General features: G+C 41.5%; 1 protein-coding gene across 7 annotated transcripts in view; it reads right to left on the minus strand.

Annotated features, from left to right (window-relative positions):
* PRKG1 (protein kinase, cGMP-dependent, type I) overlaps positions 1-19,866 on the minus strand; it is a 429,334-nt gene that overhangs the window by 250,166 nt on the left and 159,302 nt on the right. For 6 of the 7 annotated variants that reach the window (XM_021381835.1, XM_021381839.1, XM_021381834.1 and 3 more), the window contains one exon: positions 14,427-14,540. In XM_021381835.1, coding sequence (XP_021237510.1) covers positions 14,427-14,540 — 114 coding nt within the window. Of the gene's footprint in view, positions 1-14,426; positions 14,541-15,896; positions 15,988-19,866 lie in introns of those variants that run through there. The other variant, XM_021381840.1, reaches the window with a different exon arrangement.

The raw sequence follows: 19,866 nt of genomic DNA on the forward strand, positions 1-19,866 counted from the left end.
AATGTTTTTCTTCCTTGGGTAGGAAATATTTTATCTATCTTCTACAGTGGAAATAAACAAGAAAGCAAAGAACTATCCTTCCACCAAGACACAAGGTTGCCTGTTCCAAAAGTAAGTAGCATGCAAAGTAACATGGGAAGTTAAATTCTGAGAAGATAGGAAAAACACCGTATGGGATTTCCCACAGAGTGTGTCACTTCCCTTCGGGTGCAGATGGAAGAGAGCCTTTACCCTCAGGAATGTGAGGGATTCCTGTTCCCTGGAGCGTTGCACAAAATACATGGATGAGAAACCTGTCCCAGATCACATCTGTGACCTGGGCTGTGGAGGGGGGAAAGAGGACTCAGAGGGGTTTTTCAGCTGGTATTAAGTGAAATAAGAACTTATTTGGCTTTCCTCACTCACCCATCTACTTTACAGCATAAAACACAGATTGCTTCTGCTCTGAGATATGTAAGATAGAGAAAGGAACACAGATGCCTACAATGCGACTGCTGTAGGCTTTCCTGTGGATTAGGTTTTGGTAATCAGCACAGTGGAAGGGATTGTACAAGATTTGTTTTTCTGTTCTGTGGAACTCCAGGGTAATTTTACATGATAACATGCTAAACATGATAAGTAAGATTTCTGAAGCATCATCAGATGTGGATAGCCACGTGCTGCTAAAGCTGAATCTATTTCCCAATATCCATCTTGGGTGATTTTAGCAATTGTTCTTTATGAGACAGAGCAACAAAACCAAAGCTGCGCTCTTCCAAAGCATGCAATGAGAAGAGGTTGGGCAATATGAGGATGAAGGGTTATTGTGCATCTAAAGCTTGGTAAACATGGAAACAATTTTTTGAGGATTCCTCCTTTTGTTATGTTATTTTTCATAATTGCTGGCTTCCTTGGCCATAGATTATTCACTGCAGTCTACTACAATGACAATTGCTGTAATGAATTTGTCTGGACTTTATTTTCATTGTACACATATCAAGAAGAGTGGACATATTTTCATAAGTAGCAAAGCCTCATTAATAATATGAAAAAATTCCCAATAGAAATTTTTGATTTGTTTTGTTTCAAAACTACTGCAACACCTTCCAATTTGGGAACAGCTCTGAGCGTGGATGGGACATAAAAACCATAGCATGTGGGCTTTATCTTCCCAAACTGCCCACAGGCATTGAACCAAAACAAAACCAGGCTATTTCCTGAGCATGCTGGTTTGTAAAAACCACATTTTTTTGTGCTATCTAAAAGCTGTTCCCTGGAATGACAAACATTTTAAAACTGTTTGTCAATTCAAGAATATTGGTCTAATTATAAAAACTAATTAATCTGAACATACGATGACAGCGAGATGAGGTTTTAACTGTCTGTAAGTGCATTGTGAGGCTGAGCTAAATTCAGTCACCTCTATTTGAGTAGCACAGAGGGATCACTGCAACTAATGAACTGCTAGATAGGAAAAACCAAGAACACTGAAGTCTGTAGTGACAACATTCATGAAAACAAGGGTCAGGTGAAACAGCACTGGAGAGGAACTAAACAGCAGTATAAGGTTGTTCCTATTTTCATGGTGCTTTTGTATCATGGTCTGAATTGGTCACATGCAGGTAGACAGAGCTGGAAAACCAAATGCTGGCCTTCAGATGCTCTGGGGAATAAAGAATTTGCTAAAATGAACTGTGAAATATTTAAGTAAGTAAAGGCAAGCATTCACTCACACCCAGCGCTACCTGTTGTAACAGATCACGAGCTCCAGTTCACTGTATCTCACTGGTCTCATTTTACAGCTAATATGTTAGCAGCATAAAATCATCAAAATCACTCTGGTGTCTAAAAGTCAGGATGGGCTCTGGCTCTGTTATGCACCACTGTCAGCAGCCTGTTCTGCATGCAGCTGGCAGTCCACACATCGCTAAAAAAAATATCGAGCCTGTCAGCTCAAAATGAGACATCCCAGGAGTTTTAAAAGGCTCTTAACAAAGCGCTGACAATTTATGCAAGCTACCGAAATAAGCACACAAATCTGTGTGTATGCACAGAAAGCTGCCCTACTAAGAAGGCATGATTCCAGCCATAATAAGACAAAAGCATGAAGAAAGTTCATTCTCCCTTTAGCAGTATTGTGCCTGTGATCATCCCTGTATCTCTTCACTCCTGCACCCTCATTGTCTTGACCTGTTTTCTCACCATACAGCATTTAAATTATTGCAAATATATGGCAAAAGCACACTTGTGAAACAGTAACCGTGTTTCCATATTTTCTTTTGGATTTGTATATTTGGATAAATACATTTTAGAAAGAGAAAACAAATTGGCCACTGTATGTGCATGCTGAAATCAACCTCAAAGACCTTTTTGTTCAATTTATTTTATGGAATATGTTTAATAAAATAACTTAGGTTGGAAGGAAGCTCCGTGAGTCCCTGCTCCAGCACCCCCAGAGCAACTAAAAGACATTCTAGTATCCCTAAGGATGGAGAACCCATCCTATATACGCAGTCACTGGCAGGAAAGACACATGGGCCAAGACATAGCCCTGGAGCATATTTCCTTGTTAAAAAGCTATTATGTAATCATATTTAATTAAAAATAAATTATAACAACTTACTATGATTTACTCATTTTAAACTTGTATAATTATCACACTAGTAAACGTTGTTACAGCATAGGGACTTGGCATACTTATAAAATAATGTTATGGAAATGGTGGATTAATTAGTATGTTTACTCATAACAAATCCTGGTCTATACTCTGATGATTTAATGTGCTTTAAATATACTTCATTCATGCAATGTAATAATTGGGTGTGTTATGTTTTGAATTATGAAAACAAATTTGCTTCTGTGGAGCTGTTTCAAGCTGCTATTCAAAACAAGCACAGAAATCCGTGAAAACAGCAATTAGTAACTAAACTTAATGGGGAACGTAGTTTTAACCAAATATGTTGGATAATCTTCTTTGCAAGCCTGTCAGACTGCAGTTCCTTCTTCAGTATCTCAGTGCATTTCTGTTACTAAGAAATGTTCAAAGATTAGTGTGTGTAAATGAAAGTTTAAAGAATGGAATAAAATAATTCCATGGGAAATGAAAATGTTGGCTCAGAAATTAGAAAGTGCTCAGATCACTGAGATATCCATTTAATACACAAAGAATTTTCAGGCAGTTGGGAGAAGTTTGGATTGGAAGAGGAAAAAATGCATGGTCTTTATAGCCTGTACACATACATGTATATAGACATGTGTACTCATACACATATCAAATAATAAAACTGCAGATGCACAAATCACAATGGGATGTGACCAGCTCAACTCTACGTGTTACAGGCAGAAATACTGATGTGAGCAGAAGCCTGCAGCAAGCTCTGAACCTCTTCCACTGCCTGCCCACACAGGCAGCCTCATCACATAGTTATATATACTTTCCCCCCACGTGCATCACTGCTGTTTACAATGCCAACTTCACACAGGTTTGGAAACTCTAGTAAGAAGAAATGATGAAAAATGCCATTATTGAAAAATAGACACAAACCAAAATGCACTCAGCAGTTTTCCTGAAATGATTAACTGCATGCATGTTGTGAGCAGTTTTGGATGCCACTCAGAATAGGTTCCAAGAAAACAGCTGATGGATGACGAGCAAGATGCTTCCATTGGAATTTTGCCTTCAGCAAAGAAATTGCACCCTTGCTGCCCAGGGCATGAACATTATAAAAGTGGTCGGTATGAAACTTGGTAGCATACAAATATAAGAGGAAAAGACAAATGAACCCTGAGTTCCTTTGCTTGGTGTTGCAATTGAGAATTATAGCACAGGTATAACTCTGGGGATAGTGAGTAAATCCAGACATGCTTTTTTCCCAGCTTGAGGTATCTTTGCTTTTCCATTCAACACATGCACCTCAGAACATGAAATCAGTGGTGTCAGTAGCAAGCTGTAGTCACTATGGTACTTTTGCTAAACTGAAGGCAGTGTTATTCATGAGTACAAATGTCTGGTAGCCCCTTGGATCCAGGAGGTTGAGTGCAGCAGTGCTTCACATAATGTTTTTCCGTGATGAGGGAAAATGAATTGTTACTTAATTTTATCATTATCACAAAAGTTAATGGACTTGGACTAGGAGGGAACATAGCCCAAGATGTGGTCTTAATGATCATGCTAGCCCCTAAGTAGTTACAGTCTGTACAGTGGTTAATAAAGGTTAATGTTTCTCTTGACCAATACTTGTTCAAAAATAAGTTGTAGAAGCTGAGAAATAACTCCACATTAAAACAAAATCTATCCAACTAAAGGTCTTCTAGACAGGCCATTCTCCTCACAAGGGTTCAGGGAGGCTGACTCTTCGTCTCCTTATCTGTGTTCAAGATACTAAACTCAAAATGTTGGGGAATGTTGAGCATGCAAGTACTGACTTGTAAGCAGCCCCATTCTGGATGGATGAGGTCAGCATATAGAGAGGGTCTGAGATCCCAGGGCTGCTGCTGCCCAGCGCCAAAGCTCTGGGGACTCCAGGACTGGGGACAGAAGGACATTGAGCAAAGCACTTATTTGTGCCTAAGGGTGAGCTTCAAACAAACCCAGGAAAATGCAGTGATCTTCTCCGCTCAACAAAAAGTTATGCTAGAGATGGATGTTAGGAAATATATATGGATCCACAGTGTTTGTATCCCTTACCTTCCTCAGTAAAATAACAGCTGTCTGTGTTTTACTTGACTCATATTAACCAAAGCCAGCAAGCAGGAGTTGTCAAAGGTCTGCAGAAAAGCATTACTCAACAGCCCCAGGTGCTTCAGTTCAGAAGGGCGCACCAAGCTCCATGTGAGATTTTGGTTTGGAGAACACTGGAGGGCTGCAGCGCTGCTTTACAAGACTTACTATAGTAACTAAGTGACAGTTACATTGCTCCACTGTGAAACGTGCTGGGTTCAGACTCCGTGTGCTATTCGCCTGTACAAGTCCATCACATTGAATTAACTGTAACACAGAAAAAAGAAGCAACACGGAATGGAATACTTCTTTGTATGAGGACTTCTTTCCCAACTGACTTCTGCTCCTGCGCCATCCAAGGATAAACTGAGACTAGGGAACAAAGCTGGTAACACTTTATCAGACTAAAAGCAAATAAGGACTATTTTTAAACATGGTTTCATAACATTACCATTCATCTTTTGGCACCCAGCACATACAATGAACACAGAGAAAAGACTACATTTCCAAAATAAGTTGGAAAAATAAGAGCCCTTCCTCCAAAGCTCCCATCTCCCAAACCACCTCAGGGCAGGGGGACCAGCAGGCTGCAACCCACCAGGGTTACTTGATAAGCAAGCAGCATGTTTGGCTGCTTTCACGCCTTTATTAACCAAAGAAGGAACATTTTGGAAAGAAAAACCTCACAAATCCCACATAGGTGCTGATGTGAGCAGGGCTGCAAACCCAATATGTATCTTCAATCATTTTTGGCCAAGCCCAACTCAACTCAAACCCATTCCTGGCACATTCATTTGCAGTATAGAATCACTCTAAATTTATTAATAGAGAAGAATGATATGGCCAAAAAATTACTCAGGGTATAATATTAAGTCCTGTGAAGTGAAAGAAAATCTTGCAGGCTGTAATGGATTTGGAGCCCTCATCCTTTTACTGTTTTATCCATCCTGCTGGCATGGTGCAGAGCTGAACCAGATCCACCAGTTTTACCCTCAGGTCCTTCCTGCCTTCAGACTGTACATCCATACGACAATTCTGGGATATTCTGAAAAACCTTTCAACCATTTCACAGGCTTCAAAATGGAAAGAGAAAGCCACGGCCATACTCTGTGATCTCAGAAGCACTTACACAGTATGTACAGACGAGTGGATTTGTGTTCAGCAGGGTGGGAAGGCTGAATGGGCTCAGTAACACTCAGTACTAATACAGGAAGGATGGGACAGAGGTTTTCTAGATGATGATGTCCAAGACTTTAGAGCATGTATTTAAACAACATCAAGGGACAAAGCACTCACTGGTATAATTGATACAAAGCTTAGGTTTACGTGTATTTTGTACACACCCCAGTTATGGAGCTCTATTGGCACAATGAGGCCAATGAGAGAAAAAAATGCTTTCACCCATGTCTTTCCATGCTGCTGCTGAGAGCTAGAAAGAAGAAAGGGCACATGACCTCAATAACATCACTTATTGCAGCTGATGCGCTGATGTTCCTTTTATTCGACCAGAATGGAGGAAATAGTATCCCACCAATGAAGCAGGAGTTGAATGACAGCTCCTGAACCATCCTCATCTTCCTCTATTGCAGAAAGAGGGAAGACAAATTTCTTTCAAACCATGCCAACACCCACTGTAGCAGCAGCCGAACCCAACAGCTCAGCTTATTTACCACTGCTTCGCAGCGTACAGCTGTTAGCACGTCTTTTTAGGCATTACAGTGTTTGCCAAGCAACAATTAAAAATGGGACAATGCTTGAGTAAATATCATAAAACTTCTGTAATTAAGTCAAAGCAGTCAAATATCTGCACAGTGCGGAATGGCAAAAATTCCCAGATGAAGCTTGAAGTACAATAGCATTTGACTCCTCTGAAATATGCAGGTTCAAAATGCTTCATTTTAAAGTCATTATTTAGAAACCTCCATTTAACAGGCTGCATACATTTCCCTGTAATCAATCTATGGAAGTACAAACACTATTGGACAGGTGTAACCATCTTTTTACAATATGACTGGATTACCAAGTATTACTAGCAACGTTTGCTAATGCTTCACTATTAACAGCTTCCAGGAGGTGTTAATGGCAGATTAAATCCTCCTTAAAAGTGCAGATTAAAAGAAAGTAACCTTAATGGGAGATTAAAAACTCCTTCTCTTGTCACAGCAATGATGACAGCAGCTAATGAAGGATCTGGATTAGTCATTAACTAAATTGTGATGGGAAACATGGTGGAGTCACCGTGCCTAGAGTTGCTCAAGAAATGTTGAGTTTTGGCACTGAGGGACATGCTGAGTGGGCAGATGGGGATTGGCTGACAGCTGGATTTGGTGATCTTAAATGTCTTTTCCTACCACAATGATTCCATGGTTCTATGATTCTACGGCACAACTGTACAGGATAGGTTTCCTGGCACACACCTCCCTGGTCATGGGGACCAGTTCAGGAAGTGCCAACAGGCTGAACCGCCATGGAGTCTTACTTGAACACTATAACACAGAATAAAGAGGATTTATGCACTTTTGCTTCTCACTGCTACCCAGAGCAGTGCTGGCTGCTTTCCTCCTCTCCCAGACTCCCCATTCCCATGCACTGCCCCCAGCCCCTGCCAGTAACTGTTTATGCAGCTGCATTGAAAAGTTAGGTTAACTTTTTATAGTGAGGTTAAAAATAGCCTTAGACTTTTTTGGGTTCTTCTGCACATGTGGAGAGAGTTAGTATTTAGCCCAGATTAATTCGCTGTGCAGCTCCCTGGACACTTGAATACCAGGAGCCGTCACTGGTTCTGGGAGTCTGAATGCTAACAAAAGCTCCGTCTTCGAGGGGTGGTGCATCTCTGGGGGAGGGCACGCTGGACCTCTCCATCCTTCAGGGCTTCACATCAGATTTATCCAGCTTCCTGCGTGGCACTGCATTCCCTCCTTCCAGCAGAATTTTTAATACAGGAGCACCAGCCTCAGAGCATGCTGCCAGCAGCGTCACAAATGACAGTGTCTGCAGTCCTAATCGACCAGCGCCTGAGTTATCAAGAAAAGGGGAAAGCAATAACGTCCCCTTTACGATGCCCTTAAACGCAGACCGAATGGTTTGTAGTGGTGCGCTGCTGCCCTCCAAGCCAGCAGTTATGACGCACTGCAAACAGGGCACTAAATTGCTGCTGTGCAAGCTGCTCAGACCCAGCGCTGAGAGGAAACTTTCAGAGATCAATCACTGGAGCATCCTTATCCCTTCAAAGCACCTTCAGGTCCCAACACATCATCCACTCTCAGCACTGGGCTCTTCTCTGGGTGCCTGAGGAATGTGCTCCAGCAGCTGCTGGTGTTCCATGAGCCCAGGGATGAGCATTTGTCAGACAACCTTCTTCCTTTCTGATAATGGAAATAATGCACTATTTGCATCTCAGTTCCATCTCCTGGGCCTCAAACCTTCACCAAGCACCTTTCAAACACCCACAGCTTGTGAACACAGAAGGGCAAGGCTTTGCAAATAACTCAGGAGGAGGAAATACACAGATCAGGGGCTGTTGTCTCAATGTTTCTTATGGCAAACTAAAGAAAATGAAACGCTCCCATTCTGATTACATTCAGAGAGAAGATGCAGTCCACACAACATAATGAGTTTTCGGACCTTCAATACTGAGAATTTGCTTGGTTGCTTTCTTAATTAAAAAGTTTATCTGCCATTTTGATGATTTATTGGGTATCCAAGCGCTTCCAAGCACTGGCACTTAAATAATTTTAAATCCATCTTTACCTCTGGAGTGGATAAGAGCAAGTAAATTACAACCTTCTTTGCAGCATGACAAACTGGAGTCAATATTGGTCACTAAAAACACATCTAAGGTATCATAGCACATGGGAAGCCTTTTCTCCCCGACTTAGCCCAACTGCCACTAATAAATGGATTTATGGTTAGATGATAGGGATAACAGAGAATTCAGGTATTTTGTTGGTGGGTATATGCAGAAGAAAAAGGACAAGTTTGACAAGACAATATGCAGACCTGAAAAACACAGCAGCATGTGTAATGTGCAGGAGGGCACCGACCCTGCCTCGAGAGCTCCCAAAGATAAGTCAGCAACCACTGATGATGACCTGCAACAAAAACCTACAAGCAAAGCCAACACTGTACTAGGTAGACATGTTTCCTCCCATCTCTATTTTGCTTTTCTATGCATTAAATATAAATGCAACCACTACGTAATGAAGCACATGGCATTCCCATCTGCTCCACCAACAACTCATACACGGGAAACACAGGGGTAGCAAAGGCGAGAGAGCAGCCCACTTTCAGAAGAGCCACCTCCTTCCCACCAGCAACTCAGGGCAGGCTCGCCAGTCACAACAAACCCCACAAACCCTCGTGCTTTCCTGCTCATATGTGGGTGCATTTCAGAGAAGAATACTTGCAGATTCAGTCTTTGCACACATTTTTGCATTGCAGAGTCCACATTTCCACTAAGCAGGAGTCATCGTAACACCGCGTGAGACTACAATCGGTGCTGATCTGTCAACAAAAGCACTTTGGGAGCCATGGAGAGAATGAATCTTGTGGTGGTGATATGCTGCATGCTAATCCTGCACTGCCCCAGGCAGGGGAAAGGTCTCGGCACAGGGACAAAGCACCTTATGTTGGGATCCAAGACATGGTGCACAAGGAGGGCAAGGAAAGTGACCTTCCTCCTGTGAAACAGCTTTCCAGGAGTGTGAAAGTAGGCTTCAAGCTCATCGCAAGCTCATAGCTCATGGACATGATGTAGGCAACTGGAGATCCTTCTACTGTTAATATTTAGTCAGAAATCCACCGAAGCTAAAGACTTTACCGTAAGTCCTTCAGGTGCAAATACAAAAGGCTAAGGGAGAAAGAGCTCATAATTTAGAAGATACCAAAATGGAGCAAATGCAGTTACTCATTGTTGAACTCTTATTTTTCACAGCAAAAGAAAAAGTCTTTCAATCCTTAAAGAGTAAAAACATCCTTCCAATGCACTTCCAATGAACAATGGTGATATTATCTTTTTTTTGTTGTTTTTTCTTAGTTTTTTTTTTAGAGAAAACCAAAAAGTCAGGATGGTTTGGCACTGTTCTACACTAATACTGAATTCTCTATTTACAATAATTCCCTTGATGCTATAAATGACAGCATTACATGTGATGGTGCTACAGCTTGGTTGAAAACAACAGTAGTTCCAGTGACATTTACTGACTAATTTGGTATTTAGGCTTATTCCCATGACTGGGAGATCTTGTTTTAAGAATACTTCAGTGGGAACTTGCCAAAAGTGATGGATTTCCAATGTAGGGAACAACTCCTCCAGTACAGAAAGGTATACTTAAATCTTTAAAATTAATCTACTGTAAATGAGAAAGGAACATAGCTTTTAAAACTACATTTTCACAGACATAAAGAAAGGTAGCGTGGGATAATTTCATGTTACCAAGCACCTCCTAAAGTGGTTTTAGAGAAAAGGAAAGGCTTGCTTTGGTTCTGAACCACAAACTATTCCTTTCTGTGTCTGTCTTAAGAAGCACGCAGCTCATTCTTCTGCAGTCAGTGCCAGGAAATAGTCTGGAGTAAGAAACTTTTATGTAGTGGTGCATCCAAACCAGACCCTTTGCAGTCTCTTGTGTTTCAGTTTGGGAAAAGGCTGTGTGTAGCTCAGCCTGTAAATTAATATAAGTTGCAAATACCATTATTGCATGCCCTTGTTTATCAAACTCTGCTCAAAGCAAAGGCTTACTATCATCAGCAAAGTTCAGCTCTCCCAATAATCAGAACTGCTCTAGCCTGATTTCATGCATCAGTAATGTTTTTGGAGACATGAATAAAAAGAGGATGGAAAGGAAGCTTTTGTGAAGTAATTATTTTACAGTTGCTGTTAGCTACTTCTCCGACGGTTGCGTGGAGAAAGTCATAACGCTCTTCAAGAATCTTCCTGGTCTGACTCACTGTGCAAACCTTCAGCTCTCCAGTTATTCCATAAAACTAGCATTCTGTTTTTCTTCATGCTCCATTTTGCAAATGCAGCTGCAGTAGAGTTTACAAGTCCCATTCCTGAGAGTGAATCCTGTTTTCTAACAGCTTTTCTACAGCCTAAAAGTAGGTGCCAAAGAAGGAGTTACAGAAAATGAGGAAGCAGACTAAAACCTAAAACAAACAAGGATAAACCCGCAGTGCCACTCAGTGCTCTGTAGCACAGCAGAGCAGGCAGCACCAGCACCCACCTCTGCACCTTTGCCCAGGATGCAGCTGCCCCACATGCAGGCACTGAAATAAGCACCATGCTCATTTATCAGTGGAGCCAATACAACGGGAAAGACAAAGCATTTTTTCAAAGAATCAAATAAAATGCTGCCAGAGCTTGTAACCTTCCTTATAAATAAGTAATTTTTTATTTCAGTCTCATGATTCTTAGGAGATGGATGAATTGGGCATTGCTTTTCCTCAGACTTTCTAGGTTAAAAAGGCTGAAATAGGGAGAAAAGAACAAAGAGCGAAACTTTAAAAGGGTTGGATTATAGTGTTTAAGTCAGAAAAAGATACTAACTTTCCTTGTGTTTTACTATCAGAGACAGAGACTGTAATGTATGAAATAATCTATTTCTTAGACAAGTCTGTCAGTTTTCTGTACCATTTTTCGGTGGTGACAGCTGGAGTCAAAGAAGTCTTTCAATGGATAGTACTCCTCAAACTCCTCAAGCGATGTGGATCAAACCCTCCTGTCTGAAAATCCTGAAATAATAGTCCACTATGTGCATAATTAGGAGGCTTTTTTTCCCTTCCAAACTAAGGGGTTTGCTACTGAGCAATCCCAGATCCTGTACCACTGCTGAAAACACAGATTTTAAAACACAATTGTGTCTTAACAACTTATATTTTAAGACACAACCTGCTTCCTCAAAGAGGTGCCAATAGCAATTTGAGATATATAAGTAAAAAGGCATATTTAGAGAATGCTTCTCTGCCAGGGTACTTGACGCATCATTTTCACCTAAGTTACCCATAGAAATGTGTAGGATTTCCTTTTCCTTATTCTAATGCACTGAATAAAATGATCTGTTGGTGCCGAGAAGAGTCTATGATTCTGCTTTACATTGCTAGTAGCCTCAAGTTTTCATGTAGGCAATGCAATACGGACCCAAGAAAAGCGCAGCTGGTGACTGGGATTTAGATTCCCTTACATAGGGAAGTGATTTGTGAACAACTGCATTTCAGAAAGCTCTGGCAGTGCTTCAGACAGAGCATTCTCCAGCAGAAAAATAAATTCTCTTTATAGTATCTGGAAGTGTAAAGCAAAGGCTACAGATGAGAGGAAGCCCTTGGTACTCAGCAGCTTGGATCCCCTCAGACCCCATCTTGCTTTCACCTAAGATTGTAACAGCACTACAAAAACACCACAATAATTCTCCTAGGGCAAGCTTTCAAAAGGCCAGTGTTGCCTCATGAAAAAGGTTATAAGGAACCAGAAGGAGCCAGTTCAGAATAATTAAACCTTAAAGTCTTCTCAAGCACTGTTAAAAGGCAAAGGACCTCCTGTAGTGACTGATCCCTTGAAGTTGCAAGCTCCATGGAGTGCACTGCAGCTGAGAAGCCGCAGCAGGCTGCTGGGTAATGACACTGAAAACTTGGTTATTCACCCAGCACACACACACGCACACACACACACACGAGTTAGAACGGGAGATATCAGTACAGACTGAAGGCACATCATTACAGCCTGAAGGCACCGCTGGGCCCCCACCACCACAATGCATCCTTCACTCGGTCTTTGTGCAGCTTCATTTTTCAGAAGAAAAATGTAGCACTCCTGTAATGAAGTAGTGGCAGGCACATGAGAGAGCACTTCTGACACTGGAGGTAATGGAAATCCATCTCCTGAAAATTGGGAAGGTCTGACGGAAAGCGTTTCTGTAAAATGATGCCCCAATGCACCTCCCCACCACCAGCATTGCTGCTGACTGGGTGTCTGCTCTCATTACAATCATCAATTGTTCATTTCTCCCAAAATAAACCTTGTAATGATCAAAGTTATCATCAGACCTAATGCAGTATTTGCCACTGTTTGCCCTTCTAAAGATTTATGACATTTATTTATCATTTAGCCAAAAAGAACAAACAGATGTCTGAAGCTGGTGATTAGCAGCATCAGCAACAATTTAAGCCAGTAATGCCCTAAATTGATCCATATGCCTCAAAGACCTGGCTCTGCTCAATTAGGTCCAGCTGAAACAGCTCCCAAAAAATGAGCTCTGACCTTGCTCACCACTACACCTTAAAGGACATAAAGTCAATTATAACCACAACTGCAACTTACTTAGCAGTAAGTAGAGAGGAAACCACCTAAAATTTACTTTCTAGCATTAAAAAGGAGACTGAAAACCCAAGGAGGTGAAGAATTCTCATAATTTTATAATGTCAGTGGGAGAGGAACTGAATAGAACAACAGATGCAACCACCTCCTTCTTGAAGGAAGATTTCTGAGGATGTTAGAGCACAACCCAAGTGCTACGAGCATTTGTTCCATCATTTGGGATTATGAATTGCTCCGAAGCATAAACTGTACTGCCAATGATGTGACCATGAGTTAGCCAACGATTTACTTGCAATAAACAGTACTTGTAAAAAGGCAAGGTTTATGCAGGCAAAAGCAAGAGTGCGTCAGTCTGGCCCTTTAGGATTATGGAGAACAGCATGTTCTTCCCAAAACATCCAGTTATCCATTCTTGTTTTGACACTTCTGTCCATTGCTCCTCTTTCTTCTCTCTCTTTTTGAGGTAGAAATTAGATATTTTTGAAAGACTCTCTTCCAAACAGGGACTCACATACCTCACTATTTTTATACCACTTTTCTTGTCTCTGTGTTATTTTCATGATCTATCCCATCTGTATCCTAACTCTTCCCTTACAGCACCTTTAAATCACAGAACTATATTCCATCTCTAATAAAACCTCTCCACTTAAGATTTCATCTTATCCTCAAGATAAAGAACTCTCAACTAAGTATAATCTGTATTTAAATGAAAACATATGTACAGTGTACATAGTAATGTAATTTCCCTCCACCTATTGTGTAACCCAAGCTTTTGAGCAAACAAACCAGATTACAGGAGAAAAGACTTAGTGCAGAGGATCGGTGCCATCCAGTTTTCTTCCAGTTCTGCTAGTGTAGACAGTTTAGGTGGAAAACGATGCCTCATCCTGACAAAAACTGGCCTTATTTCCAAAGTTTCCCTTGAATACTTATGGAGCAAGGTGCTGGGAAACCTTTCACCCACCTGGCCAGTTGGTGTCCATCCACAGGGCTTGGAAAAAGAGTGTATATGGCGGAGGATAGGAATGCAGGAGCAGGACTAAAAAGACTCAGCCACACTTCTTGGGAAATTACACAAGATCCATGATCAAGTGGTATGAAAGCTCCTATCCTATACACTGTCCTGATCCTTACTGTAGGCATCACTGTCATACAGAAAACTAGAGACATATGGTAGCATTAACCACTGTATTAATGCAGAAGGTGCCCTGTGAAAACAAACCTCAGTGAAAGAACCCAGTGAAGCATTTTGTTGCTATCTTCCTCCTGCTCATAGTTCCTAAGTTCAACAATATAATCCGTGCCATAGAGAGTTTAATTAATTAGGCAGAGGCTGCAACTCCAAAGGGAAGACAAGAAGAAGCCTGCTTCCCAAGGAATCCTAAGCCATTCAACAGTAAAGTTCAGAAATGGTCTTACTTTTGACAGTTGCTGTTCGAGTGCAGTTGTAGAGGATGGCCAACTCCCCAAATACCTTGCCTGGTCCCATGGTGCACAGCTTCACGCCTTCTTTCGTCACTTCAACCTTCCCATCTGTGTGAAGGGAAACAACAAAAAAGGCCATTTAAAAGGGGAAATTCCCTTCAGACAAAGCTGACTCTGGAGGGGAGCATGCAGCCTCAGGAAAAGCTGTAAAAACCTTGCATATATAAGCTTTCAACACTTGAGTTTTCTTAGTGGAGCATCTGTCAGGAAACAGTAGTATACTAAGCTCATTGTCAACATTGCTTCATGTATTATACTTCAGGTGAAATTTTCTTCATTTTTTCTTTAATTAAAAAAGAAAAAGGTTTAGGTCTGTGACACCACAGAAGAAAACCATGGAGCAATTTTGCTCATTTTCACCAAGCAACTAATCCCCGAGCACACTCATCCATGAATAACACAGCTATTACCAAAAGGAAAATTACTTTGACCCATGGCTGTTATTTAATTCACATCCTACAGAACCTTTTGTTTGTGAGCATTTCACCCAAGGACAGCAACTCTGTTCTGTCTGCTTGCCAACCCTGCGAAAATGAGACATGTGAGGGGGATTTAAAAGCAAAGGGTGAATGGAAGGAAAGCAGCTCAGGGCCAGTTTGTGGTTCATTTGCTCCAGAACCACCAATATTTATGTCAGACACCAAACATGGCCTGGAATGCTTCAAAAATACATGGGGATTTTTCTGCCACAGCTCTACAACAAACATCAGTAAAGGGAAGGGGGCTACCTCACTTCCAGCTCTCATTTTAGAGAAAAGCAGAGAAAATCTGAGCAGTAGGACACAAGTAACACCATTACTCAGAAGCATTCTGAGACCTGCTCCATTGCTGCAAATGTTGCTCCCAAAGCAAGCCATGTGGATCATCCACTTTGGGTCAAAAGCTGCATATATTCCCCCATGGGCCATTTTTTTTCCTAAAAAGTCTTATTTATAAGAACCACATTGTTTGCTCACACTGCTGTATGATCATAAGTCAATGCTTCCTCACGCGTGGATGATCCCTTAGGGCAGAGAGGAAGAGGAGACAAAAATCCCGCAGAGCAGTGATGAAGGCTGGGGAGGATTGCCCTAGGGCTGGAAAGAGCTGCCAGCAGTAACACACAGAAGCGTTATCCCAGCCTCCATTGGCACGCAGCTTGCTCCCCACATCCTGCCCGGGTATCACAGCAGACTTTGAGAATTAAGATGAAGGCACAAATATGGCCCACAATACTTTTACTGCAGTCTTAATGGTCCTTTACAGCATCAATCATTTTTCTTAGTACACCAGAACCACAATGGTGATGAAATTAAAATACTAACTTTAAAAGTATGGAGATTTCTCACTAAAATATTTGGATGCAAACAAGAATATGTAAGACGTTCTACAAAACTAAAGCTAAAGCAAACTAGTTTTACTTACAGAAGAGGGAATTGAAAAGGCTGAAGTTATTTGGCTTGTGAGTGGTTATCCCACCTCACTTGGAGTTTCAAGGCACAGCTACAGAGCTGGGCAGAAAACCAGAGGCTTCAGGAAAGCCCTGAAAAAGCAAGAGATGCTCAAATTCCATGTTGTTTCAGTCTCATGGCAAACTCAAAAAGAGAAAGATTACAGTTCACGTTTCCCATGCCCCAAAGGTGGTGTACAGTTTGGTTGTCAGTCAGCAAAAAAAGACACGAAGACTTTTTTTGATGAATTCAGTAAGGATCTTCTACACGAGAACTGCTCAACTTTGGAGGCATTCAACAATAAACACTAAAACTTTGCTAGTTTAAGAAACAAGAATTTATATGCTCATTTAACATTTGCATTCCAGCTAATTTTATTCCTCATAAGAATGTTTTAAGCAACTGAAAGGCAAACGCACTGGACCTTTCACATGCCTGCAAGTGAACGTGGCTACCTCTCCTTCAGTATGCTACAGGACAAATGTGCTGCCTAATTACAATTGATTGCACCATAGCAAGTGTCCTATTCTCCTGCTGTGCAATAAAGCAATCTGGAACAGGAAGCACCTGACAATAAACTCAACAGAGCATGAGCTAAAGTCACCTCCCTTGAAAACACAGGGTCTGACAGCCTCAAAGAGAAGGGATTTCATCCCTTTGCTGTTCCCAGCTGGCAGCCTATGCAGGGCAGCTTCCATGCAGGGAATAAATTGCTTTCTTTGATACATCAACCAGATACAGAAGCCAAAAGAAACGCAAAACAATACTGATCATTTAATGGAGATGCTCGCCTCCCTCTGACATCTCTGGAAAGCAAAAAACACAGGTGATACTCATGACAAGAAGCCATCACAAAATGCCACGTTTCTGCCAAAATATTGAGTGCTACTGAATTCAATATTGATATTTCATTTACAGCACAACTGCCTTTGCTGAGACGTAGCCTGTATTGAAACCATAAGTTTTTCTATCAGCCGTAAGAAAGTATTCTATACTGATGGAGGACTACACAGGTATTTTTGATGTAGACAGAACATAAGGTAAAATAAAAGTCTTATGTCTTAGCTACCTACCTAGAGTAAAGACTGACACCTGCATTTTGGTGACTAAACCCTAGGTTTCCCCAAAATTCCTATTCTTCCATACTCCCATATGGGCAAAACATGCACCTCAAAAGTCAGACAGATTGGGAATAGTTCAAAACACTGTGCTTCCATCAGATGCTTCAATGTCCCAGGACTCTCCAGGCTTCTTTTTCAGCCTTCTTTTTCCACCCTTGGGTAAAACCAATTGATCAAGCATCCCCAAATCCCACACACTCCCACTGTGCAATGACAAGCAGAGCTCCCAGGCTGCTTTGTTTTGATGATGACACTTGGTTCTTCATCATGTTGGGTCCATTCAATAAAACATTAAATAGCATCTCTGTCTCAGCTGCATCCATGCTCCAACAAATCAAACTACAAGCCAAACTGCATTCATGTGATTCTCTCAGTTAGTAAGGTTATTTTTAATCCTAACAATTAAATGGTCATTTTCTCCTTCCGGGTGCAGAGAAAAACAGATTAAGATGACTTGAAGAATTTGTCAGCCTGTACGTAATTCATACAATGGGCAAACTTCTTGTGCTGCTCTTCCTATCTCTATCGCTGCTTTATTTCCCTCCCTGGGCAAAAAAAGAGTCATTTGGAAAGACCAATTCTTTCCTTTACTTTCAGTTGTATATCTTAGCAGTGCTTTTGAGTCACGGATGGGACTTAGGAGTTGTATCACTTTTCAGGTGACTGGTTTCGGTTTAGATCCTAGACCCTAAAAAACCTTAAAAAAAATGGGCAAATCTCATGGTAGGACTCTAATTTTTTCCTACAGTTACAAGCAAGGATTAAAAGCAGATTTTCCTGAACACCAGTGAATATATTTCAAATGCCAAGCCAGCAATGAGGCAGGAGTTATTGCATTATATAGCAACATTTCCCTCTCCGAAGTGCCCGACAGGCAAGAATCAATTTAGAATTTAATTTATTTTAACAATACTTGCAAAGAAAATGATACATTCACAGGTGGGAGAAGGAGGAAGAATGGAACACAAGGGGCTAAAATCAAGACAAAATGGAAGACAAGGAGCTAGAGCCTTGGAATGGAAACTGGATGGAAAATGGAAAATGGAACAGAAGGGGCTAAGCCACCAGTCCCCCCACCAGCATCCTGGCCCCTGCAAGCACTGGTATGTTTCTCCTTTTAGACAAATTTGGGTAAGTTTTGCTGAAGAACTGCGATAGGTGGAGAGAGAAGACAACGAAAAGCACATTTTGCCAAATTTGAAGTCATGTTCCTGTCAATGGTTTACGGGCGTTAGGCCCGATTCCGTGACAAAGGGGACGGGGGACACACGGGCCCACGTCCCGGGAAAAAGGAAAAGGGGAAAAGGGTAAGGAGATGGCCCTGAGAGCAAAGAACAGCGGCAACAATCTGAGGAGAAGCAAACTAATTTACTAAGTAAGATATCGGAATGCAAAACAAGACACTATAATACAATATAATTACAATTTAAGCTGATAAATCCAATACAGAGAGAGAGAATGTCCCAGAATCAAGGTAGGCCTTACTCTACTACCGACAATAAGACGGCTGGAGAGCGATGTGCTGCCAAGACGAGAGACGGCAGAAAAAAGGGACCAGGTCTCGTGATCCTCAAGTTTTTATACTGCGAGCTTTTATCTTTTCCCTCCAGCTGGAAAATGGTAACAGAGGAGCAAAGTACCATGGGGAATGTAGTAGTCCTTCTCTTCTGAGGACCAGGTACATTCACTACATGATGTTATGATGTGGAGTACCAATAACCGAAAATCATAAAACCATGACAGTTCCAAAACATGGCAACACTGCAAGTTGTTGTGAGAATGTTTTGAATACGGAGAAAAATGGATTTTTTCTTTAGACGCTTTCTTGGAAAAGATTAGACAATTTTGGATGACTTTTTCCAGAATTATTTCATTTTAAGTTGGCATCTGCAGCAGCGCTTTGAAGCTCAACTTCTTTGAGTTTTCCAAGTGCCGTATCCTACATGACACACAACTGGCTTTTAGTGTTTGCTGTTAAGAAATGGGCTGGGAACAGAGAATTAACACACTGAGATGTGCCATCTCAGAAGACCAGAGCAGCAAATAGCAGCAATACCCCTTGGTTTTAAATCCAGACCTATTCCAGAGGAAGGATGAGGGGTGGTAAGAGCAGATCTGTGTCCTAGTTTCTATCCTGAATGCAGAAACAGTTTTGAAAAATGAGGAATGGAGATAAAGGTGATCACCAAAAGCTGTGAGCAGCAGCCTGGGGCAGAGAGGTGCTGGGGGAAGCTGCAAGAAGGATAGAGAAGCTTCCCCAGGCTGCAAACACAAGTTGAGAGGAAGGCACAACAGCAAAGTCAAGTGCCAGAAGGATGAAGCAGCCCCAGCAATGCAGAGCTGCACACAGGACACTTGTAATTTAAATTATAGGGGTGACACAACAGGTTCATGGCAGAACCTGAAGGACCCAGCCCACATGAAGATGCACATCTTCAAATACCACTTGGAATAGTTACAAATGTATATGGGTGAGACATGCATCCTCTCTTACTAAGCTTAAATCCCAAGATCCTCACCATTGGGATATAGTCGTGCAGGGTGTAGATAGGTCGCCTCAAGAATCCCTTCCATCCTCAGTATTTTTTGTCTCTGAATTACCTCTGACAGTTTTAGACTAAAGGTGTGTATGTACAGCTTCACAACTTGCATAGGCAAGTACTGTATAATGAGTTTGTTTGCAATGAGACTGTGAGATTGTGCTGAAATCTTTTGGATGCTGAAAAATGCTGCTAGAGAAGCCTCTCTCAAAGAGAGAGGGATATCATGGACTGAGGAGACAGAGAAAATGAAAACATGAAGGCAAAGTCGAATCAAATGTTA

The sequence above is a fragment of the Numida meleagris genome, unplaced genomic scaffold (assembly GCF_002078875.1).
Source record: "Numida meleagris isolate 19003 breed g44 Domestic line unplaced genomic scaffold, NumMel1.0 unplaced_Scaffold119, whole genome shotgun sequence".
In the NCBI taxonomy this organism is placed as follows: domain Eukaryota; kingdom Metazoa; phylum Chordata; class Aves; order Galliformes; family Numididae; genus Numida; species Numida meleagris.